Raw genomic sequence first — 25,386 nt, 5'->3', positions numbered from 1 at the left:
CAACTCCCTCCACTGTACCTGCCAAATGAAGTGACACTGGGCTCTACATTCAAGGTTTATCATGGAATTTCGTGACAGACATGACAGACTGAATGATGAGGATGTGCAAGTGCAAGCTGTTAGGCAAGATGGGGGAGTTCAGAAACAATTGATGAAGTTGGTCTAAGTGGAAAACTCATGAAGTCTAACCTTTACTTTAAAAAGGTTGAACTATGGTGTCATTAATTCCATTCATAACAAGGAAGGGTTTCAGTTCCTGTCGATGATGTCAGTAATTGTAAGTAGAAGTGCAGCAAAAACAAGGTATTGAGTAACCCAGTGCTTTTCTCATGAATTGAACATTTTGTTTTGTACACACAAACACAAAGGGGTGATTCCTTTCTTCCATCAGGTTTCCAATTCTGTCATGAATTTGTGAATTTGATTCAACCATCTGCAGAGCTGACATTTAAATCAGGGAAGGACAACACTGCCTCACAGTGCCAGGGACCTGGGTTCGATGGAGTTTACACATTCTCCCCATGTCTATGTGCGTTTCCTCAGGGTGCTTATGATTTGCCCCACATTTCAAAGATGTGCAGGTTAGGTGGATTGGCTATGGGAAATGCAGGATTACGGAGAGGGTAGAGGGGTGGATCATTGTGGACTTGATGGGCTGAATGGCCTGCTTCAACACTGTAGGGATTCTGTGAAGAGCACAGCATATAAATCCAGGCACAGGGATCAACGTTTCCCTTCCCCTTTGGGACCCAAATGATTTTTCATCCGTTTAATTTGACACAGAAGCAACATTCAGTTCAATGCTTGGAAAAGGTAATTATTTTCCCAAATGTGTGAAGCAGCTATTTACCTTTGTAAGGTTTTGTACCTTGACGGAAATATCATTCATGAAAGGAAGCAAATTAAAAATTCACCTGCATTTAGTAGGTAAGACATCGTAAAAGCTGTCCCTTTGACCAAGCTTTTGGTCATGTAGCCTCAGACATCTTAAAAGCTGTCCCTTTGACCAAGCTTTTGGTCATGTAGCCTCAGACATCTTAAAAGCTGTCTCTTCGACCAAGCTTTTGGTCATGTAGCCTCAGACATCCTAATGTTGCTGGTTGCCAAATTTCCATCTTGTAACACTTCAAGGTGTCGTATGATGTTCTGTTACATTAAGACACTGTAAGTGTGAAACATTGTTTCTCATGGGGAACATCCAGTTCTGATCTGTTGCAAGAGCTAGGGTAGATATATTGATCAACTTCTGTTGTGGCTTTGTCACCAGTCCTGTGCTTCAATTAGCTGTTTACTCTGTTCCAGGAATATATATTCACAAATAGAGCATTACTAATAATTGTGGGGTTATTTATTAACTGATAACGTGTTCTTAAATCACATCCTACAGAAGGAAACTAGACTAAAAACTCTTGGTACAACTTCAAGACCATTAAATGACCATTTAATGACCATGTCATTAAAATGACATCATTGTGTTCTTATGGAGTAATGTGTTTGAAATCTCTCTCTCCTCCCTTTTGCCTAGTTGGAAATGGCACCCACTGATGTAGTGCATTATGGATAATTACGGATGCTAATATCTCACGATATAATTATTGAGGCGAAGGAACTATCTTTTTGTTGTCTGAACTGTTATTTTGAAATCAATTCAAGTTTTGAGTTAAAGATGAAAATGATCTGTTTATTAATGAGGATTTGGTTAATCATCTTGGCAGTGTTAAGAATGTCCGAAAGTATGAGGGTTGTGTTATTGAAGTGGTTGTAATATGCCATTCAAACATCTGTGCAGCAAATCTGTCCAACTTAACCAGAAACTGAACTGGGCTAACTGTATGAACTGTGGCTACAAGAGCAGTTCAGAGGCTAGGAATCCTGTACTGAGTAAATCACCTACTGACTCCCTAAAGCCTTGTTGTCAACAAGGCAAAGTCAGCAGCATGATGGACTACTCCCCACCTGCCTGGATGAGTGTAGCTCCAATGACACTCAAAAACCTTGACACCATTGTTGACTGTTTGATCAGCATCACAACAACAAACATTCGCTCCCTCCACCACTGATGCACAGTAGCAGCAATGCATACCATCTGGAAGTTGTAGTGCCGAAATGCACCAAGGCTCCTGAGACAGTGCCATAACCACTTCCATCTAGAAGAATAAGGGCAGCAGATACATGGAAACGCGACATCTCCAAGTTCCCTTACAAGCCACTCTCCATCCTGACTTGGAAATATATTGCCGTTCCTTCAGTGTCGCTGGGTCAAAATCCTGGACCTCCATCCCCAACAACATTGTGGACCTCCCTCACCAAAAAGGACTTCAGTGGTTCAAGAAGGCAGCTCACCACCATACTCTTTGAGGGCAGTGAAAGGGGGTGGGGGTCAATAAATGTTGTCCCAGTCAGCAATGCCCACAATCCATGAAACAATTAAAAAAAGCTGACCTTAACAGACCTTAATCAAGAGAAATAAATAAACATTTTCAGAAGGAATGAAAAATGACTCATATCTCTCTTTTAACAAATAGTCAAAAAATGTGGAAATTACTTCTCAAGTTTTTTTGTATACATTTTGTGCAGAATTGACTCTTTACCACATGGCGTGCAAAGTTTTAAGCATCTATAATTATTGTGTTTACTGCATCTAGAATTTTACTCACTGTTCTATGGTATATGTTATGTCACATTCAGCTCATGAAATTCTGTTTAGCTTTCTCACTCTTTTCACTGTGTCCAGCCATTAACAGTTTTATACTGACAAGTCATCAAGAAGATATAGCTTTGCTCTCGTCGGGATTACATAAAATGCCGCAAACTCGTTAGCGATATGTAAAAATTGTGGTTTATGCTAAAGTGAGAAATGATCTCGTGGCATAATCCTGAGCTGCCAGCTGTAGAGGTTGTGGTCAAAAGGAAGGTAGCTTGAGGTAAGACTGTACCACAGCCTCAAGTTTCCAATCCTCCCTCTCCAAGGACATGGCTCCAATGTGGACGCGGAGATCATGGAATTATCCATAACATCCTTTCAAAAAGGAATGAGGTTCAGCATGTCCAATGGCCCTTTGCCTCTCCTTAATATTTTCATATTGTTATATAAGAAACACATTAGTAGCCTAGAAACTACTAATGTCATACAAATGGTCAATTTTTCTGTCCGTAATTTTAACAGGAGAAGATTAACCTGTCTACAGGTTGGATGGCCTTTTTAAAAATGTCTTTCCTGTTCCTCTGATGCTGCCTGGCCTGCTGTGTTCCTCCAGCTCCACATTGTATTGACTCTGACTCCAGCAGTTGCAGTTCTTGCTATCTCCAAGGTAGTCCCTCATTTGGATCTCTTAAATATCTTGAACGAAATACTCTCAGATCAGCCTTCTGTATGAATTGAAACATATTTCTACCATTTGGTTCAGTAAGATTTTTTTGTTTTATACATTCAGTTGTACTGGTTCTAACTAACTTGTTAGCTCAAAATTTGCATGATTGGTGCTGCTAAGTAACTGTTCAGTTAGCTTTCCATCTTTACGTGGTTAGAGGAACATTCTTACAAGAAACTTTCCTGGAATAAGCATTAAGAGAGGTAAAAGTCACAAAAGAAGTCAGAGCAAAGACATTCTTCTCCCCAAGAAACAAGATTAGACAGACAGCTTCTAGAGTCTATTTTGGACTCTCATGAGCAGGACATTCATCCATTGGCTAATTGTAAGACTGGAGAGGGAGAGAGAGAACTTTTGTGTCAACAAGAAAGAATGACCAGTTCTTCTGACAATGAGGAAATGGAGGGACTGTACCAGAGAATCCAAACATCCTGTTGTGAAAGTGTAATCTGGGCGTCCATTAGTACATTTTCTTTTAGTTTCTACAAGTGGCATATCAGCTAGCCTGGATGTAGAACCAAAAACATGAGCATCTGGTAATATCTGTGTCTCACAAGTTTGAAAAACAAAATTGTGGGTGGGGAAAACACTACAAGCCTCCAACGCATGAACTTCTGACTAAAAGTAGATGAAACCTGCTGTCGGTGGGTCTGGGTGTCATCAGCGGCAGTGAGGCAAACGTAAGCCTTTAGATCTTGCAGACAAGTATTTATCACATTACTGAGTTGTTTCAGCTTGCTCCTCTACAGTAACCACTGTTCATACCTGTTGCAGTTTATGATCTCACATTTCAGGTATGTTGGAACACACTTGCTGAATGTTTTAATAATGGGAAATGGGGCTTGTTTCATTTCTGTTAAAGACTTTAACACAGCTTTTTCTTTCCTCTTCCCATCTTTTGTTGTTTGCAGCGAGCAGGGGATTCTATTGTTGGGGAGACTGAAAGGTAAATCTTTTCTTTCTGATTACGTTTCTTGAAATATGATTGATTGTTCAAAGTGTAAAAGAATCACCTCGATGTGGACAGTGAATGTATGCCACGGAAGAGATAGTAAATTAAGTAAAACCTGACCATTTTATTGTTTGAAGGCTTCTGTTTGAGTGAGGGGTTGCACTGAAGTCTAAGCAAGGTGAAAGTGCCCTGACAGAAAGGTTGGCAAGACTTCAAAGCTTGCGTGTGTCCTGAGCTCTGCTGCCCAGGGGCACTCTCCATTAAAATGAAGTGGACAACATAAACACGCCAACAGCAGGCAGTGCCAAAGGTCATACCATGCAACTTTAAGCTAAGTCAGCAGTCAGGCTGGGACAACTGAGCGCTGCACAGGCAGAGAGGTGGAAGGTCGATCAGGGATTTTTGCATGTCCGTGCGCTGCCATGACACCCCTGCCTCTGCTGACCGCAACTCGGGGGGAAATCAGCTGAGAGCAGGAGCAAGCAGTCTTCTATAACCAGTGCCTCCTTGGCCATATTGTGAAGAATGAATAGATGGGTGAGGTGCCACTAGTGGGAGAGGGAGTTTGTGGCCCGCCTACTCTCTGGAGGGAGATTGGCATTATATGTGAATAAGTGCACAAACATATCTATGTATGTTAATGGAGATGGCAGACTGTGATTGGACTTGGTGCAGCAGGTTTGTCAATGGATGGTAAGGCGTGCGACCCTCACAAGCCCGGTCTCTGAATGGAGGTGAGGACATTTTTGTAGAGGAGCTGGATACTTCTACAGCGCTGCTTGTAGACCGGGAAGAATCCCACACTGACTTCACCAAGCTTCGACCCCAGAAAACTCCCAGACCCTGCCCACACAGCCCCGGGACCCGACCCTTCTTCACCCACTTTGAACCCAAACTGACCCATTCTGACCTGCTCTCGATCAGACCCACTTTGCCTGCACCCTTCCTTTTCCTTGCTCCATCTCCTCCTTTCCCTGCTCTGGACTTGACAGACCTCCACCAGCACATTCCCCCACTTGAACCAGTAAGGACCCTCCTTTGTTAGACCTGATTTCCCTCACACCCCGACCCACTCTGAACACTCCATCACTTACTTGACCCCCTTGCTAACTTGTGCCCTGGCATCCTTACCCATCTTTCACCCTCCGTGCTGGAATCTAACCCTGCGCCCAACTGGCAACCGACCTACATGTCACCCAATGTACCTGGCACCGCTTGCACCCCTATGTACCTGGCACCGTATTTACCCCACTACATACGCTCCCTAACATCACACTTACCTCATAGATATTTCCAAATCAGCCTATTCAATGATATTATTACACATCTCTGGAACAAGTGAAATTTGAACCTGGACCTCCCGGATCAGAGGTAGGGACAGAGCCACTGCACTACGAGAGCATCTACACTTACCTTATCTTACAGACTTGATGTTTGACAACAGCTGTTCAAGTGGCTGTCTGTGATTCTGAACATTCAAGTTCTGACTGCTGCGAAAGAGCAGCATGGTGTGCCTTCCTCTGACAGGCTGACAGGATGAAAGTACGTCTCTGCGTTTCGGGAGGAGCCCTGAGCAGATTCCGCTCTCAGAAATGCAGAGCCCTCTTGTCTCAAGAAAAGAAAGTAACAGAGCGACAACCTGCATGAGATTTCCATTCCTCAGAAAATCCATCCCAGTGAGTCCGTAGAGGAACTTACGTAGGTTAAGTAAGTTGGCAAAAACAATTAGCACATGTAGTATAATATGGGAAATGATTAAACTGTCCACTTCAGTAGGAACAGTGGAAAAGCAGAATATTATTTGAATGAAGGGTGACTGCCGACTCCGGGTTACCTGTTACATGAGGAGAAATCTGGGTGCATGAATTGTGATCCATGAATCACAAAAGGTTGATAGGCAGGATGCGGCAAGTGATTAGAAAGGCAAATGGAATGGTGGGTTTTTTTTAAGAGGAGGAATGAGTATAAAAATGGGGAAGTTATGCTACAGTTCAACAGAGAAGTGTTGATGAGTCCGCATCTGGAGTACTATGTACGGTTTTGCTGTCCTTATTAAAGAAAGGATATAATTGCATTAGAGGCATTTCAGACAAGGTGCATTCAGTTGATTTCCAAATGAGCAAGTTATCTTATGAGTTGAGGTAGTCCAGGGTGGGCCTATGTTGGAGTTTAGAAGAATGAGAGGTTGTGTTGAAAAACATAAGATCCTGAGGGGACTTGACAGTGTGGGTGCTGAGAGGATGTTTCCACTTGTGGAACAATCTAGTACTAGGGAACATAGTTTAAAAATGGTGCGTTCTCCATTTAAAATTCAGATAAGCAGATTTATTTTTCTTTCAGAGGGTTATTGGGCTGTGGAATTCCGTTCTGAGGAGATTAGGTCAGTGCACATGTTGAAGGGTGAACTAGGTTTTTTTTTTACCTGCAAGGGTTATGGGGTTAGGTACGAACATGGAGCTAAGGCCACAATCAGATCAGCTATGACTTTTATGGAGCAGCGGCTTGAGAAGCCGAAGAGCCTCACCCTAATTCCCGTGTTCGTCCGTAGGCAAATAGAGCTGGTCAACCCAGTGGCAGGCTGGGAAGACATGGCACTTCCTTGTTAATCACTCTAGTACAGAATGAGCAGGCCCCACAAGCCCTCTACAATGGTGGCCTGATGGCCATTGCCATGATTTGATTTTTGTTGTTGTTGTCGTTGTTTGAGCCACCCTGGCATTCTCTTGTCTGCCTCAGCAGGGTAAACCTTTCCAGTTGAGCAACTGCCTGCCCAAAGCCTCAGGCCCTCTAACTGAGACTCCTGCCGTGCTTTCTTGAAGGGAAGAAAGGAGGTCGCCATTCAATTGGCCACCTCTCATAAGGTGGCGACAGAGAGAAGCCAACCAGCAGGGTTGCTACATAATGTTATCAGAGGACGTCAAGGTTCCATCCCTGATCTGGAAGCTTTTAACATCAGGTTCATTTTGAATAGATTTGACTTTCAAAATACTTACCCCACAAATTCAAAAGGAATCTCCTCTTAATATTGCACAGTGTCAATGAAGTATATGTTGAAAACAGGCTAAATAAGTGTCAGATGGAAACACACCTCCAAATCCTACCTGGAGCGAAATGAGATTAAGAGAAAGTTTATCATGTTATGATGTTAATTAAGAAGAGCATATTCGGTCCTGATTAGTAAAATCTACCACAAGTCATAAAAATAACCTGAAATATTTCCATAGCCCTGAATTTCAGTGATTTAACACCTATATCTTACAGCTCATCTTTCTTTCTACCAACAGGAGTCTATATGAAATTGGATATTGATCTGTTTGATGCACTTTTATAATGGATTTGAGAAAGGTGGGATTTTATCAAACTGCTGAGGCAAATTTGAGAGAGATCCAACCACTGCTTCCACCTCACATATCAGTATTGTAGATTTGTGTCACAGAGCATTGACCTACAAGTGACTTATATTTATTGCAATATCACCCATTTCAGTACATCTTCGCATCTAATGCCAGGCTAGCTTTATTTATTGGACTTGTTACCCATGCGTCTTATCTGAACCGTTTACTTGCTGAGGATAACTGAATTTGTTTTGGTCTCTGATTCCCAGCGACATCATTTTTTTAGCTTCTACTTTACAATGTCCCCTTTTCTCTTGCTGCTCCTTTCCCACTTAAACCAATTACATTAACCTGGATTTGCGTTTCCACTAAACTGATGGAGAGAAATTTTAGGCACCTTTGTTGTGTTTATGTAATCATAACACAACTGGACCAAATTTCTGTCTGACAGCAACACAGTCCAATAAGGTAATACATTGCAGTCCAACAAAATAGTTTCTTTTCATGTCTCTGAGCAGGTTGCTCCCAGAATTTAAGAACTGCACTCATCCATCTTGGTGGCAGGACAAGTTGATAAGTCTGTCAAAAAACAGATTAAATATGATCTTTGAAGTAACTCCGCAGAGTCCAGCATCCCATCACCAAGTCACACTTGCACAAGACATGGGCTCTGGCCAGCTAGCTCAGAGCCAGTACCTGGAATGAGGAGAATCACTGAGACTCCTGTTTATAGCTGTCAGCCACGGCTTCCGGATTGGCTTGGTTAACATCCCCAGTCAGGGATCTTATACTCAATGAGATCCAACTGGCCAACCTGGTTCCAATCAATACAATCCTAGAATTTATAAGCAGGGGAATAAAGTAATGAAGTAAGAACCATATGGTGAATCTTAATAAATCACTGTTTAGGGCTCAGTTGGACTGTTCTATTCAAATGTCGGAGCACTACGTGGGATAGCAATGCCTTGGAGAGGCTGCAGAAAACATTTATCTGAGTGGTTTTGAATTGAGGGATGTCAACAACATAGAGAAGCTTATTGAGAGATTTATTTGGGGTGTTCAACACTAAGCACGATTCTAATAGAGTAAACAGGGAGAAACTGTTTCCACAGGCAGGAGATAACACAGTGTGGAGCTGGATGAACACAGCAGGCCAGGCAGCATCAGAGGAGCAGGAAAGCTGACGTTTCGGGTCGAGACCCTTCTTTGCCTGGCCTGCTGTGTTCATCCAGCTCCACACTGTGTTATCTCCTGCCTGTGGAAACAGCTTCTCCCTGTTTACTCTATTAGAATCGTGCTTAATGTTGAACACCCCAAATAAATCTCTCAATAAGCTTCTCTATGTTGCTGACATCCCTCAATTCAAAACCACTCAGATAAATGTTTTCTGCAGCCTCTCCAAGGCATTGCTCCGACATTTGAATAGAACAGTCCAACTGAGCCCTAAACAGTGATTTATTAAGATTCACCATATGGTTCTTACTTCATTACTTTATTCCCCTGCTTATAAATTCTAGGATTGTATTGATTGGAACCAGGTTGGCCAGTTGGATCTCATTGAGTATAAGATCCCTGACTGGGGATGTTAACCAAGCCAATCCGGAAGCCGTGGCTGACAGCTATAAACAGGAGTCTCAGTGATTCTCCTCATTCCAGGTACTGGCTCTGAGCTAGCTGGCCAGAGCCCATGTCTTGTGCAAGTGTGACTTGGTGATGGGATGCTGGACTCTGCGGAGTTACTTCAAAGATCATATTTAATCTGTTTTTTGACAGACTTATCAACTTGTCCTGCCACCAAGATGGATGAGTGCAGTTCTTAAATTCTGGGAGCAACCTGTTCAGAGACATGAAAAGAAACTATTTTGTTGGACTGCAATGTATTACCTTATTGGACTGTGTTGCTGTCAGACAGAAATTTGGTCCAGTTGTGTTATGATTACATAAACACAACAAAGGTGCCTAAAATTTCTCTCCATCAGTTTAGTGGAAACGCAAATCCAGGTTAATGTAATTGGTTTAAGTGGGAAAGGAGCAGCAAGAGAAAAGGGGACATTGTAAAGTAGAAGCTAAAAAAACGCTGTCGCTGGGAATCAGAGACCAGAACAAATTCAGGTTGACTCCAGCATCAGCAGTTTTTACTATCTCCGCAGGCCGAGAGTGGTTCACCAGAAGCCGCAGATTTAAAGCAACGACCTGGAGGAGATGAGACGTTGTTCAGCGTAGCAAGTTTTGAATGCATGTCTGGAAAGGGTAGTGAAAGCAAATTCAAAAAAAACTTTCGGTAAACAAGACCTTAACACACAGGAACAGAATAGGCTATTCAACCCATCAAGTCATCAACCCATGGCTGATCTGATAATTCTCAATTCCACTTTCCCGCCCATTTCTCATAACCCTTGATTCCTTTAGGGACTAAAAATCTGTCTATCTCAGCATTGAATATACTTAACAAAGCAGCTATGACAGCAATAAAGAATTCCACAGATTGATTACCCTCTGAGAGAAAATAATTCTGCCTCACATGTCCTAACTAGGTATCCTGTTACTCTGAGGTTGTGTTCTCTGGTCCTCAACTGGCCCACAAGGGGAAACAACCTTTCCACATCTGCCTTGTGAAGTCCCTTAAGAATCTTAAATGTTTCAAGGACGTTTTTCTAAACTCAACCTACTCAACCTCTCCTCATGAGACAGTCTCTTCCAGAATCAATCTGATGAACCTTCTCTGGACTGCTTCCAATGCCAGTATGTGTTTCCTTAGATATAGGGGCCAAAACTGTTCACAGTATTTGAGGGGTGGTCTGTTTGATACTTTGTATATTTCTATCAAGATCTTCCTAACCTTATCACGTTTGGCAGCATCTGTAGAGAGAAATAGAGTTAACATTTTGAGCCTGTTATCAGAAGTGAAAGGTGTTGGGAAGTAGGCTCTTTGTTGTACTTTTGACAGATACAGAGGAAGACCAAGAGAGCAGATGATCTAGAGGCATAGCACAAAGCAAAAGGGGTTGTTATTCTTGGCGAAAGAAAAAAAAATGTAAAAAGGATGTAAATTAAGGAGAGATGGGAGAGAATTATTCCTTTCTACGAAATGTAAAGTAAACAAGACACAAACTCAACATAGCTCAGGTGGAGGGAAATGGAAGAAAACTGGACATTAGACAAATGCAGTCGGCAAATGAACTTATTGAATTTGATATTGAGAACTCAAGGCTGTAAAGTCCTTAAGTAGAAAATAAGGTGTTCCTTGAGTTTGTGTTGTGAATCATTGGAAAATTACAGTAGGCCGGGTCCAGAAATGATGGCATGGCAGCAAGGTGGTTTCTTGAATTGGCAAGCAGCTGGGAGCTTAGAGTCACTCCTATGGACAGAATGGAGGTGTTCTGCAAAGTAGTCAGCCAGTCTACATTTGGTGTCGCCAATGAAAAGCAGCCCAGTCTCAACACCTAGCAATCCTCTACTACCACCCCTGTTTCCGACTCTCCACCCCCCCATCCCACCACCATCCTGCCATAACTCATCTGCAGCCTGGGTCCCTCATCCATCTCGGGTCTCAGGAGGGTGCAATACCAGTAGTAGCCACAACCTGTCCTGGGATGCTGCTGAGCAATGAAGAGTTAGAATCACAGAATCCCTACGATGTGGAAGCAGGCCGTTTAACCCATCGAGCCCCACTGAAGAGCATCCCACCCAGACCCATCCCATCCCTGTGGGCCTGCATTACCCATGACTAACCCAGCTAACCTGCACATCTTTGGACTGTGGGAGGAAAATGGAGCGCCCGGCTAAAACCCGCATAGACACGGGAAAATGTGCAAACTCCACACAGTCACCTGTGGGTGGAATTGAACCTAGGTCCCTGGCACTGAGAGGCAGCAGATTAACCACTGAGCCACCGTACCACCTTGGCCTCTCATTGGCTGGTAGCTCTTGTGGGCGAGACGTCCACTCCTTGGATGTTTGATTGCAGCAAAGGCCCAAGGTTGTCCAGTTAAGTGCCCAATTGGCACTTAATGATCGAGTTACAGAATGTTTACTCCCAGAATAATTTTATCTATTGTACCTGTGCCCCAGACCTTCTCTTGAGGAATGTGCAGCTGAGACCCCTGTTTAAGAGACCCTTTGTTAAATTCCACCCTAGTTTCATTGCTAAGAATAGTTTGCATCAGCGGTACCTCCATAGCAGGACATACATTTGCTCCTTATAAGTGGAGAAAGTGGGAACAGGGTATTGAGTCAGATGATCATACTGAATGGTGAAGCAGGCTTGAAGAGCCAAATGGCCTGCTGCAGTTCCTATTTTTACGTTACTATAATGTCACAATGTTATAATAGAAAACATTTTGATTATTTTGCCTTTCATGAGCTTTCTTTTTTATTTTCATTTCCTGGCATGCCATGGCCAATAGTCAGGAATGATCACCTTTTATTACATTCAATTTTCAGGTTAATAAGTAAAACTATCCCATCACATGAAACTGCAAATATTGAATTTTTTTGCAAAGGAAATTATCTTGGGTTTCAGATAGTGGCTGTGCTCCCTGGAACTCTGCAGCTTTGTATTGTTTGAATTTCTTGATGAGGTTGCTGCCATAATGGCACTCATTAGTGTCCACTGGCATATCAGAAAGGAATAATTTATTACTTTTGGCCTCAGTGTGCCATGATTTTGTATGAACAGGTTGTCATTTGAGGCGCTGCAGCTTTGAAGGAAGTGACCATACATTCATGGTTTCTAAGGGACTGGTGTGCCTGATTAATTATAAATTATAAGCAAGTAAAAGCTGGAAATGCTCAGCAGATCAAGCAACATCTGTGCAAAACAAGAGTCATCTAATGTTTGAGATCTTAAAACCCTTGCTCAGGACTGGTTTGATCACATCCAACTACATGAAAGGCCTTTCATTTAAACACCTTTGTTGTTATTAAGAGACTAATAGGCACTAAAGTGGTAGCTAAAGAGATTGGCAAATTCTTTGACTCTTGTTTTTATTAAGTGCTAACAACATTTTAAGAATTATTACTTTGGGTCATTTACCTACTTGTCAAAAACACTTACTGTTTGTCAGAAGTATGTGGCATGGACTGAGAACATGAATCATTTTCATGAAATTAATTTGAAATTGTCAACACAGTATTGAAGAAATGAAAAGGCTATGTTCAGTTCACTTAATGCTGTATTCCTTCAATTGAAAAAACAGTGGAAGATCTCCTTGCTCTGCTGAAGATAATGCTGTACACAGGCATTTTTATTCACACAGGTATGCAAGTGCTGGCATTGACAGGGGACAAGGTGGCACAGCGATGAGGAAGGTAAGATTTCTAAAAAACGCCATTCTCTGCACCTTATTTCTGACAGTGTATATCACTGAAATGATGCCATATCTGGTTTATTGCAACTTCTGTACTCTCAGCAGTTTACATTTTGTTTACAAATAACTGACTTGGTAGTAGAACTATGCCACATTTTTTTTCCGTACGTTTATTTTTGCTGCTGCTTTTGGGCAATGCATTTGGAAAAGTCCTTTGCACAGCAGGGTTGCTGAACGTGCATTAACAACAAATTCCTCAAATCAGATTTTCATCCTCCTTCCTAGTGAGGATATTCAACATTTATAAGGAGAGGCTGGATAGGCTGGGACGTTTCTCACTGAAGTGTAGGAGGTTGAGGAGTGACCTTATAGAGGTTTATAAAATCATAAGGGGTATAGAAAAGATGAATGGCGATTGTCTTTTCCCTAGGGTGGGGGATTTCAAGACTAGGGAAGATATGTTTAAAGTGAGAGGAGAAAATTTGAAAAGGACATGAGAGGCAACTTTTTTTACACAGGGAGTGGTTCATGTCTAGAATAACCTTCCAGAGGAAGTGGTGGATGTGAGTACAGTTGCAACATTTAAAAGACATTTGGATAAGTACATGAATAAGAAATGTTGAGAGGGATATGGGCCAAGCGCATGCAGAGGGGAGGCAATGACCTAGTGGTATTATCACCGGACTGTTAATCCAGAGACCCAGGTAATGTTCCTGGGACCTGGGTTTGAATCCTGCCACGGCAGCTGGTGGAATTTGAATTCAATGAGTATCTGGAATTAAGAGTCTAATGCTGATCACGAATCCATTCTTGGAAAAACCCATCTGGTTCACTCATGTCCTTTAGGGAAGGAAACTGCCATCCTTACCCGGTCTGGCCTACACGTGACTCCAGACCCACAGCAATGTGGTTGACTCATAACTGCCCTCTGGGCAATTAGGGATGAGCAATAAATGCTGGCCTAGCCAGCAATGCCCTCATCCCATGAATGAATTAAAAAAAAGGTGGGACTAGTTTAGTTTGGAAACATAGCCAGCGTGGAGTGGTTAGATCAAAAGGCCTGTTTTCAAGCTCTATGACTGTATAAATGCACATAACAGGGCTGTCAATTGCATGAATGTTTTTCTTCAGTTGTGTTCAAAATCTTGGGGAACTGTTCCAGTGGATCGTTGTCAAACTTCAACAAAGGGGGCAAGTTCTGGACCAAGTCCAGAAATCAAGGTTCTGGAGTTAACTCACTTTACACAGACTTATGTTTGGCTGTTCCTTTACTTGAAGCCAGGCTGGGGGAGTGGCTGGGTGACAGATGTGGATGGGGATGGGGGAGAGGGGTTTATGCAGAAGGGAAGATGATGATAAAGCAGTAGTACACATTTAATTGCCTCAGGGCAGGTGACTCGGTGGACATTACCCACATGTTTTACGCAGTGTCTTGAATGATATCAGCGACAAATGCCACAGGCTGTCCAGGGCATACCTCATCGTGGTGGCATTAGAAGTGGCACTAAAATAAACAAATAGCAACTCCCCCCACCCCCTTTGTTCCACATGCAATGGAAGTTTCTTATCATGATCATAGGACAAATAAGGTGTGCAATGAGCTTCTTTGAGAATTTATACTGTCCAGTTTGATTCTCTAATGAACTAGAAAGTTGTGTGGCTAAAAGCCAGAAGGGGACAGTGCCCAGTGGGTGAATGGCTGCCGCACGGTCACTGAAAAGCCAGCTGCTGACTAATCAGAGGTGGCTGTGCACGTAACACCACTTACTGCCCACTTAAGGGCATCAATGTGGTCGCTGGTGGGAAGGCCCCTCTCACCAGTGGCATAATTACAGATTGACCAGGTGGGCAGACACCTGCTCAATTGAATGTGCCCCGACCCTTAGAAATGCATTAAATTCAGCCCTTAGATCTAATTTTTGATAAGGATGCTGTGGTGTAGATGTAAAAGGTAACAGAACGTAGTTGCTGACCATTTGAGGATTCGTTCTTATGACCCAGTGGTATAAGGCTAATGACACTAAGCCCTTATTGTTCTTAAGAAGTTCATAACATAGGCTTCAGGGCCAGGATTGGATCTGTAGATTTGACACCATGAAATCAGACGCATTTCCATTCGATATTCATCCATTCTCATTCTAATCTCCACTAATAGCTGCATGTTATTTGCCATTCTGTAGAACAGTCCCTCAATGGAGCCTCAGTAACATGAAGAGCAAGGACTGATAGGATATATCCCTGTTCAGTCTGGTTCCTGCTTGGCCAGCATGGTCTATCTGAAATCTGTATCTCACTGTCAAGAACTGAAAACGCATACTGATGGTCCATGAGTCGAAGACTTTCACAGATCACCCTACTCCAATTCTCAATCACTGTTTTCTGAGACACTCACCAACAATCCGCAGAGTATGCACCTGTGATGTTTCACTTCTAGTGCTTTGCTCCAAGACCAATGACTGTAACGTTAACTCTGGTCCAGATTGTCAGCACAAAACCTCTGTACTCACCTTATTTATAGGCTCCAGTCTCTTCTTTCTGCCATAGAGGCCACTCTCTGGTCAAACAGTGAGGGCTTCCGATATTCAACACACACCCGTTGAGCTCAAATTTCAGCTCAGTAATAGCTACGATGTTTCAGTGATCTGTCAACATCTTGGAACAGTTATTTCAAATCATAAATAACTGCTGTTACTACAACTGCATAAAGGTTTCAATGAAATAAACATTTATAATTTCAATATCAGTGTCTCAATAGTGATAAAGTGTAAACTATTGACTTCCGAATTCCATCATCTGACTTTAAATCCTGGGATTGAAATGGTTTTGAAGAGGAAATTCATTGATTTTAGAACTTAGATATTGAAGCATACAATGAAGCTTCAGAGAAGTTCCTTGGGACAAAGCAAGGGAAACTTTTTACTTTGCTGATATCCTAAAGACTCAGTGAACTCCCGCAGTATTTTGTTCACTCCTGGGATTTGGTCATCGCTGGTTGGGCCAGTATTTATTGACAGTCCCTTGAGAAAATGATGGTGAGCTGCTTTCTTGAACCGCTGCAGTTCACTTGCTGTAAGTTGATCCACAATGCCATGAGGGAGGGAATTTTGACCCTGTGGCAGTGAAGGAACGGCAACATATTTCCAAGTCAGGATGGTGAGTGGTTTGGAGGGGAGCTTGCAGATGCCAGTATTCCCATGTATCTGCTGCTCTTGTCCTTCTAGGTGAAGTGGTTGTGGATTTGGAAGGTGCTGTAATAGTGCACACTGTTCGTACTGAGCATTGGTGGTGGAGGGAGTGGATGCTTGTGGATGCAGTGCCCAATCAAGTGGGCTGCTTTGTCCTGGATGGTGTCAAGTTTCTTGAGTGTTGTTAGGGCTTCACTCAACCAGGCAACTGGGGAGTATTCCATCACTCTCCTGAATTGTGCCTTGTTAATGGTGGACAGGCTTTGAGGAGTCGGGGGGGAGTTACTCGCTGCAGTATTCCCAGCCTCTGACCTGCTCTTATAGCCACTATGTTTATATGGTGACTCTAGTTGAGTTTCTAGTCAATGGCAATCCCAAGGATGCTGATAGTGGAGGATTTAGTGATGGTAACACCATTGAAAGTCAAGGAGCGGTGTGAGATTGTCTCTTATTAAAGATGATCATTGCCTGGCATTTGTGTGGCATGAATGTTACTTGCCACTTGTCAGCCTAAGACTGGATATTGTCCAGATCTTGTTTCGTTTGAATATGGACTGCTTCAGTATCTGAGGAGACATGAATGATGCTGAACATTTTGTAATCATTAGTGAACATCCCCACTTCTCACCTTATGATGGAGAGAAGGTTGATGATAAAGCTGCTGAAGATAGTTGAGCCTGGAATGAGCCTGAAGTTATGTCCTGGAGCTGGGATGACTGACTTCCGACAACCAAAGCCATCTTCTTATGCACCAAGAATGACTCCAGCCAGCAGAGAGTTTGGCCCTTGATATTCACTGATCCCAGTTTTGCTAGGTTTCCTTGATGTAACACTCGGTCGAACGCAGCCTTAATATCAAGGGCTGTCACTCTCACCTCACCTCTGGAATTCAGCTTTTTTGTCCATGTTTGAACTAAGGCTGTAGAGCCTGAGAATCGTAGAATCACAGCATTGAAACAGACCCTTCAGCCCAACTCATCCATGCCAACCAAGTTTCCCAAACTAAACTAGTCCCACTTGCCTGTGTTTGGTCTATGTCCCTCTAAACCCTTCCTATGCATTAACCTGTCCAAATGTGTATTAAATGTTGTAACTGTAGTTGCATCTACCACATCCTCTGGCAGTTCGTTCCACATACGAACCACCCTCTATGTGAAGAGGTTGCACTTCAGGTCCGTTTTAAACCTTTCTCCTCTCACTTTAAATTTATCCCCTTTAGTTTTGAACTCCCCAACTCTAGGGCAAAGATCTTTGCTGTTCATCTTATCTACAATATCAGAAGCTGAGTGGCTGTAGTGAAACCCAAACAGGGCAGGTTATTGCTGAGCGGGTGCTGCTTGATAGCACTGTGGATGATATCTTCCATCACTTTACTGATGGATGAGAGCAGACTGATGGGGCGGTAATTGGCTGGGTTGGATTTGTCCTGCTTTTTGTGTACAGGACAAACCTCGGCAATTTCCCACATTGTTCCTTGTTCCACATTTCTTTTTCTGCATGGGTGTTGTGTACATTTGTCTCCAACAGAAAATTGAAGGTGTGAAGACAACTTTAATGAATTCTGGCAAGTGTTTTCAGTGTTGTCCCTCCTTGCTAAATATCTGGTGATGCCCCTAATACTTTCATGAATTATGCTAACCATTCAGAGATCTTGTAAACTCTGAGACTGGAGCAACTGGATGTGTAATGTGATACGTTTACTAAGTTAATGTAAAAAGGCAACTAAGTATGTGTGTAAAATGAGAGACAACAAGGTGCAGAGCTGGATGAACACAGCAGGCCAAGCAGCATCATAGGAGCAAAAAGGCTGACATTTCAGGCCTAGACCCTTCATGTGTGTAAAATGACCCAGTTCATTTGAATTTAGGAAGCTTCCATACTGCATTTGATTGATGCCTTGTTTTGCCTCCTATACATAAAGGTATCCATTCCAAATAATTCATTGAATCACAAATAAAAGACACATTTGTTGTTTGACTTTCACAATAAATTATGATGTGTTGCATCTCCTTCCTGAGATTGCCAGATTCAATTTCTAACTGCTCCCCTATCAACTGAATAGGAAACCTAATGATAACTTTAGCTTTTGTGTGTAGAGGACCAACCCAGTGGGCAGTGGCTGTAATGGCAAGTGTTGCCCTATCCTGCAGGAGCTCCATTTGTTACATTGATGTGTTTGTGCTCTGCTGCCACACATCAGAAACTCAAAAATAAAGCCATTTCCTGGTTATATATCAGATATTTAGATATCCGGGCTTCCTTGCTGTCTGCAATTTGGTTGGTGAAAGAACAATTCAAAGGTCAAGTTGCATGATATCAGGTACAAGTTTTCTTTTTATTCATGCTCATAATACAGGCAACACCAGGAAGACTGGCATTTAATGTCCGTTCATTGTTGAGAAAGTGTTCATACAGCGAGGAAACTGACCCTTCAGTCCAACCAATCCATGCAGTCCATAATCCCAAACTAAACTAGATCCACCTACCTGCGCTTGGTCCTTCAAACATTTCTTATTCATGGACTTATCCAAATGTCTTTTAAACGTTGTAACTGTACACACATCCATCACTTCCTCTGGAAGTTCATTCCACACACGGACCACCCTCTGTGTAAAAAAAAAGTTGCCCTTCATGTCTTTTAAAATCTTTCTCCTCTTACCTTAAAAATATGCCTCCCCGGTCTTAAATCTTTACTTCGATCATGGCAGTTGGCTTGGTGAAGATACTCTGACAGCTATATTTGAGAGCAAGTGCCAGGACTTTGACCTAATGACCGTTTAGGAATTGTGTTATGTGTCCAGACTGTGATGGTGTATGCCTTGCAGCAGATGTTGAAGGTGATGGTGTTCCCCTGCATAGGCACCTCAGTAATGGATGTTACAAGTTTGGGAAGTTCTATCGAAGGAACCCACAGCAATTGCTGCTGTGTATCCCTGTGCATATTTCTTTCTCTACATGGTTCTATCACAATTTTTTTTTTGGACAAGGTTGATGATGGTGTTCAGCTTGACAGAGTGATGGATGTGCATGGTAAAGCTGTCAAGCACCTCATTCCAAAGAACCATGCAGTAATTTCCACATTATCTGCCTGGTTAACAGGAAATAAAACCTCGGGCACCCCAAAATAAATACATCCAATGAGGTATTCCTGATGTGTAGTCACTGATATAAAATGTGGAAAATGCTGCTGTGTTCTTGTCCAGGCGATACTGTGTTGTAAATAATATTGCTAAATACTGCTCTTCCCTGTGGTACCATTTGACTTATGTGGGCCTTTCTGACATTCATGAATTCCGCTCAAAATCGATCAATACGGTACATTATTTTTAGGTGGGCTTTATGTGACAAGACAGAAAGCATTTCAAGCTGTCTGGAGAGCATTTGATCAAAGGAATATTGAAGACCAGCTGTGAGATGATATGCATCACACACAAGCTCCTTATTTTTTATTGATGATCTACATTGCCAGGCGATGGCTCTAAAAGGTCCCATCTATTGCCTTGTGATACATTCAGAACACAGAGAATGTACTATTTGTGGAATAAATCTTCCCTCAGTTTTGTCTCTGAGTGCATTTTAGGGTTTGTTCTTAAACTGTCTTGTAGTAATCCATTGTTAGCAGTTCTTTGGAAACTGCAACATACATATTCTCAAAAGAGATTCAGTGAGTGTAGCTGAGTATAGCAGTGTTACCTAGACTTATATGGAATTTACAGCACAGATCATTTGACTTGGCAGATCAGTGCCTGTGTTTGTACTCCTCCCATCCTATCTCATCTAACACTATCAGCACTATCTTTCTATTCCTATCTGCTTTGTGCACTTAGATACATTTAAGGGTAAGTTGGATTTGCCTCAAACAATTCCAATCAGGAAAGGCTTTATTTTTGCTTAACAATAAATAACCATAAGTTCCATGTTGTGACCACTATCGAGCTATGGGAAGTTTCTCCAGCGTTTCTTGTCGGATTTATTTGTGAATATATTTATGGCCCCAGATGGTCTCTCCACAAATGGAAATTCTTTATAAATGTTAGAAACTTTCCATTGGTGTTTACAGCACAGACAGAGGGCTTTCTTTTTTTTTTAATCCCATTATTCTTTTCACGGGATACGAGTGTCATTGGCAAGGTCAGCTTTTCGTGCATATTGCTTATTGCCTGTGATCTGAGTGGCTTGCCAGAGCTGTATCAGAGGGACTGTAAATGTCAGACCAGGAAAGGAGAGCAGATTTCTTTCCCTACACGGTTCTATCACAATTTTTTTTTGGACCATCACCTGTGATTTTACATTAATTTTAATTGCAGGAGCCACCATGGTGAGGTCTGAACCCCATGTCTCCAACGCATTAGCCTTAGCTTCTAAATTACCAGTCCATTGACAGTACCATTATGTCCACATTCTGTTTGGGTTGGCTGTTTGATGCAGCAAAGCTAATCCCACTGCTCGTCACACTGCATCTTCCTTGACTTTAAATATGTATTCCAGTGCATGGGCACGGCAGGATGAAAGTACAAATAAAGTACTGGAATTGCTTTACTTCATTCCTGCATTTTTATCTTATTAGAGTTATGGAGCTGGAATTGATCTGTGGCAGTTGAGCGTAAAAGACTTTTAGCAAATTGGCAGCCCATTTTACAGAGTGCCCAATAGTAAATGGAACTGGAGGCAGTGTAAAACCAGCTGCCAATTCACCATGAGACCATTTTAGCCAAATCTAATTTCACCCGCTGTATTTGCATTTATATGCAAAGTAGCAGTTTGCTTTAAAAAGGCACTGTCATCATTGAAACAGTAAATAGAGGATAGGTCATCTGCAGTTCCATTTAGTGTCACATGCAAGTGATACACTCATTCTCATGACATGTCCACATGCAGTTTGAGTTCCCTTATTTAATTGTCAAACACATCATGCAGTTATTGGTAGTCTTTAATACAGCTAATGGAGTTTTTTGAGCCAGTGCCACGAACCAAAAATTCAACTGGGCATCCCATTTACAGAGCCATAGTTTTGGCCCAGATTTTCACCAGGGTAATGAATCATGGCGAAAATCCCTAGGGATTGGAAGTCCCATCCCTGTACTCGTCATGTCTGATATTCACAGCTGCTGGATTTGTTTCAGCCTGGGATTCTTGTTTGACAAAGCCAGTGGACCAGTTAAGCTATTTCCACATAAATCCCAATTCGGTATTCGCACTGTCTGGAACCAGAATGTGCAGAACAACAGGGTCAGAGTGGGTCTGTTTTCACTGCATTCCCTTTGGAAAGACGGAGTCCGCTTTGAAGAACTGAATATGACCCCAAGATACCTTTGGGGAGAGTCAGGTTCAGGTTTTGTTTGGGAGGGGATGTAGTCGCATTTGGGATTATTAAAAGTACAGAAGATTGAACCTAAAAGATATATATGCCCCCGGAAACTGTCAAACCTGTCAAAGAACTGTCAAGATCCCTCAAAATGCCTTTTTATAAATTACAGAGATTTTTTTCCCAATAGAGTGAAGCCTGCAATCTGAAACTTCTGGTGATAGAACTTTATTTTTATTTCTCCTGTGTGCACAGGTGCTAGAGGATTCTAGATACTCAGTGCGCTCTGTCTCTGTTTGTTCTGTACACACTGGTTCAAGACAATGGGAATACCAAATTGGGATGTAACTGGAAAGGGCTCATTGCTTAGCTGGCCCACTAGTTTCGTGCGCCATGAATCCCACGCTATGACAAATCCAGGGCCCGTGAAAATTGGACGAGACAAATATGGGGGTGGGAATTCCAATTTTCAGGGATTTTTGCCATGATCCATTTCCCTAGCCAAGGAGGGAAGGGTGATGGATGGAAGTAAGAGTCGGCATGAGTAGGCACTAAGTTGACACAGTGTGGACGATGGAATGGGCAGAGAGGCACAGGTTGGCACAGGGGAGTGAGAGGGCCATGAGTGGCATGGTTAAAGGGGAATAAGATGGCACAGGGTATAAGGGGCTTGGAGGATTATAATGGGGTGGCATGGCACTTTATGGGGGGACATTGATGGGGCGTAGGAATATATGGGCGGGAGGTGGTATGAGTGGTGAGGGTTGGAGGGATATTTTTGCTTTGATTTCTAAACTTGAACTTCGGTACTCAGCTCGCAAGGGGATCTTTGCCCAGCTGGACATCCAAGGCCTGCAGGGTCTGGTATTGCTCCAGAGTTGCCCGATCTGCCTTCCATGGAATGCTGCCCACCCGGGAAAAAAAAATCTGAGCTTCCAGGCCAATTTTGCCACAGGCGGGTTTGCAGTGGAAATAAAATTCAAGGCTTTTCTGTTTCCTGTTAACGAGCTGCGAACCACTCAGCCAGCACTCTTACAAGCAACTGAAATCAGCACGAGGTGATCGGATTGTGGTGTTTAAGTGACAGAAAAGGCTGGTCCTGGGACGTTGCCCAATCTGGTAGAGGAAACCTGGAGGGAGGTGGGACAGTCTTCAAAACGGAGCCAACATCTTGATCATTTTAAATGGCAGAGCAGGCTGATGGACCTCCTCCTATTCCTAGTTCTCATGTTCTAACTCATTCAGGGATAAAATGAGGAAGCACTGTTTCTTGCAAACGCGACTGGAAATCAGGAGCTGTCTAACAAAGAGGTTGTGGATATTGCGTGTCAGCTGGAGCATACAAGAGAGCAGTTGATGGTTTTTCATTAGGTTAATGGGTATCGAGGAATATTGATCAACAGCAGCTGAATGGGGTTGAAGGTGGGAGGAGCCAATGCCGAGATCTTTCCGGTGCCGAGGTTTGCCGGCCAAATTGGTGGAGGTCCCATCCCAGCCGATTCCAGCTGCCCCATGTCCATTTGGCACAAGCTGGGGCTGCCAACCCTCACCTGAGAGGGAGTCCTGCCTCAGAAAACAGTCAACACTCTGTTCTTCCACTGGTGCCAGAAGCCACAGTGGGCATGACTAGGCAGCGAGAGATCTCTGAACTGTACTCTGAGTGTACACGTGGAGGTTCTCAGGGCAGGTGAGGCCTGAGGGGAGCGAGGACCTTGTTGGCAGGTTGTGAGTGCCTGGGCTTGTTAATCGGGTAACACCTCGACCACCCCCTTCCAAACCCTCCAAAAACCCTGCTGCCTCGAGGCTAGGGGACTTTCTGGACTTACATCTCCTCACCCACTACTGAACTTCCAGCCATGCAGAAAATGGGCTTTGTTTTGGTCACTCATGGGCTTCACTTGGTACACAGGTGTATCAGCTTAGGCCTGGCCCATCCTAAACTGAGGTCTTTATGAGTGGGAGGGCAGTGTGAATGCCTCAATGGTAATTTGATGGGTCTCCCTGCCTCCAGATTCACTGGCAGGGGAAGGGAAAACTCTGCTCATGATCTAATTGAACAAAGAGCAGACTCAAGGGGCTGAAAGGCCCACTACTCCAGTTCCTGTGCTCCAATTCAGCCGAGTCGCTCCTTAAGGTCAGCCTGACAGAAACTTACAATGGAGATAAATGTTTCACATTTAGAGTCAATAGTGGAAAATCTAGCCCAGGGGAAAAATGTAGCATCTTGAAGTGATTATTTTTGGTAAAAATGTGGAGTCTGTTTTCTTTCCTGAGTGATGTTGAAAGGTGGTATTGTTCCTGATTGTTGACTTTTACTATCATAGAGAAGATGTTTGTTCCTGTTGATGATAGGTGCTGAATTTCCCAGGAACATTTCTCATGTTGGCTATTTGAAAGTTTTCCAGATGTCACTGTCAGTTTTTATACAGCTCCCTCCAAAGTACGCTTAGTTATTGAACCCCTCTGGCTCTCAAAAGTTGACACTGTGATATCTGCACTAAAAAGCAACATTATCAGTATCTGCACCCCTTTGCTGCAGAGTAATGTGAATTTGAACAGTGATTTTACATCTGAGAAAAAGAATTCATACAATGGATGAATTCTGGGACATGAAATAAAATGCATGGCTTCTTTTGTAAACTTGACAATTAATACTCTTCATCATTGTGTCACACGTTATATACAAAGCTTCAGTTCATTGGCTGGAAGTGTTGATTTATCCTGTTTGCTTGCTTTTCACAGTCTTTTCATTATGCCTCTTTGAGATCGAAAACCAAAAAGAAACCGAAAGGTAAGGAACATAAAATATGTCATTTTCGTTCATTGAAGGTGACAGATCAAGTTGACAAAAACTGTGTGAAGGACATGCACTGTCTCAGGATTTATAAGTAGAGGCATCAAGTACTATTGTGAACAGGTTATTCTGTGGCTTTATAAATCACTGGTTAGGCCACAACTGTAACATTGGACCTAATCCAGGCATTGGAAAGAATACCAAAACTTAAGAGGATGCAGGGGAGATTTACTAGAATGGTACTAGGGTTGCTTGTGGAGAGACTAGAGAAGTCCAGATTATTTTCATCAGGCCACAAAAGGTCAGAGGAATACTTAGTAGATGTCTTCAACATGATGAGAGAAACAAGAAAGAGGGTCTGTAAGCAGAGGGCACCGATTTCAGATAATTGACACAGATACCGGGGGCGATGAATAGAATGTATTATCCAGAATGGGCTGTTGTGATGTCCAGTGGACTGCCTGAAATTGTCGTAGAAGCAGATCCATTAACAGCTGTTGAAGGGGAATTAGATAATTCTTGAATGGGAAAAATACACAGGAAAATGCTGAAAGAAATGGGGGAGTGGGAATGGTTCTTTCACACATCACAATTGGGCGAATGTGCTCATTGCCTCCTGTATGATTCAATGATTCGTTAAACTTGAAAACTCTTGCATTGTCGTCCAGTTTCAGAGGAACAGCTGAGTCTTTGTGGCATTCCATTCTTTAAGCTAGCTGTCATTTTACAGCAAATCTTCATGTCATGTTACATTAGTGTAATTTATATTTGGTAATCTTTCTGGCTTTAGAACACAGATCTGCTTTTAGCAGTTTTGTTTGCCGCTTGCAAAGGTTGTTTTGGATGCAGTTTAGGGATTGCTACTAATCAAATCATTGTGATTTTTGATCATCTCTCCTTGTACCAAACACAAGTGGAATAATCAGTGATAGTAGGAACTGCAGATGCTGGAGAATCCGAGACAACAAGGTGCAGGGCTGGATGAACACAGCAGGCCAAGCAGCATCATAGGAGCAGAGAGGCTGACGTTTCGGGCCTAGACCCTTCATCAGAAAAGGGGGAGGGGAAGGGGGTTTTGAAATAAATAGGGAGAGAGTGGGAGGCGGATAGAAGAGGGATAGAGGAGAGGATAGGT

The 25,386-nt window shown here is 42.8% G+C and overlaps 1 protein-coding gene across 1 annotated transcript in view; it reads left to right on the top strand.

Annotated features, from left to right (window-relative positions):
- The window catches only part of si:ch211-26b3.4 (connector enhancer of kinase suppressor of ras 2), a 525,409-nt gene that overhangs the window by 423,312 nt on the left and 76,711 nt on the right, over positions 1 to 25,386 (top strand). Inside the window, exons 14-17 of the mRNA XM_048604947.1 lie at positions 4,146 to 4,165; positions 4,283 to 4,317; positions 12,917 to 12,968; positions 24,200 to 24,248. Of these exons, the coding sequence (XP_048460904.1) occupies positions 4,146 to 4,165; positions 4,283 to 4,317; positions 12,917 to 12,968; positions 24,200 to 24,248 (156 nt within the window). The remainder of the gene's footprint in view (positions 1 to 4,145; positions 4,166 to 4,282; positions 4,318 to 12,916; positions 12,969 to 24,199; positions 24,249 to 25,386) is intronic.

This window comes from Rhincodon typus, chromosome 14, assembly GCF_021869965.1.
Source record: "Rhincodon typus isolate 14 chromosome 14, sRhiTyp1.1, whole genome shotgun sequence".
Lineage (NCBI taxonomy): Eukaryota > Metazoa > Chordata > Chondrichthyes > Orectolobiformes > Rhincodontidae > Rhincodon > Rhincodon typus.
This window is presented reverse-complemented; position numbering and strand designations above follow the sequence as displayed.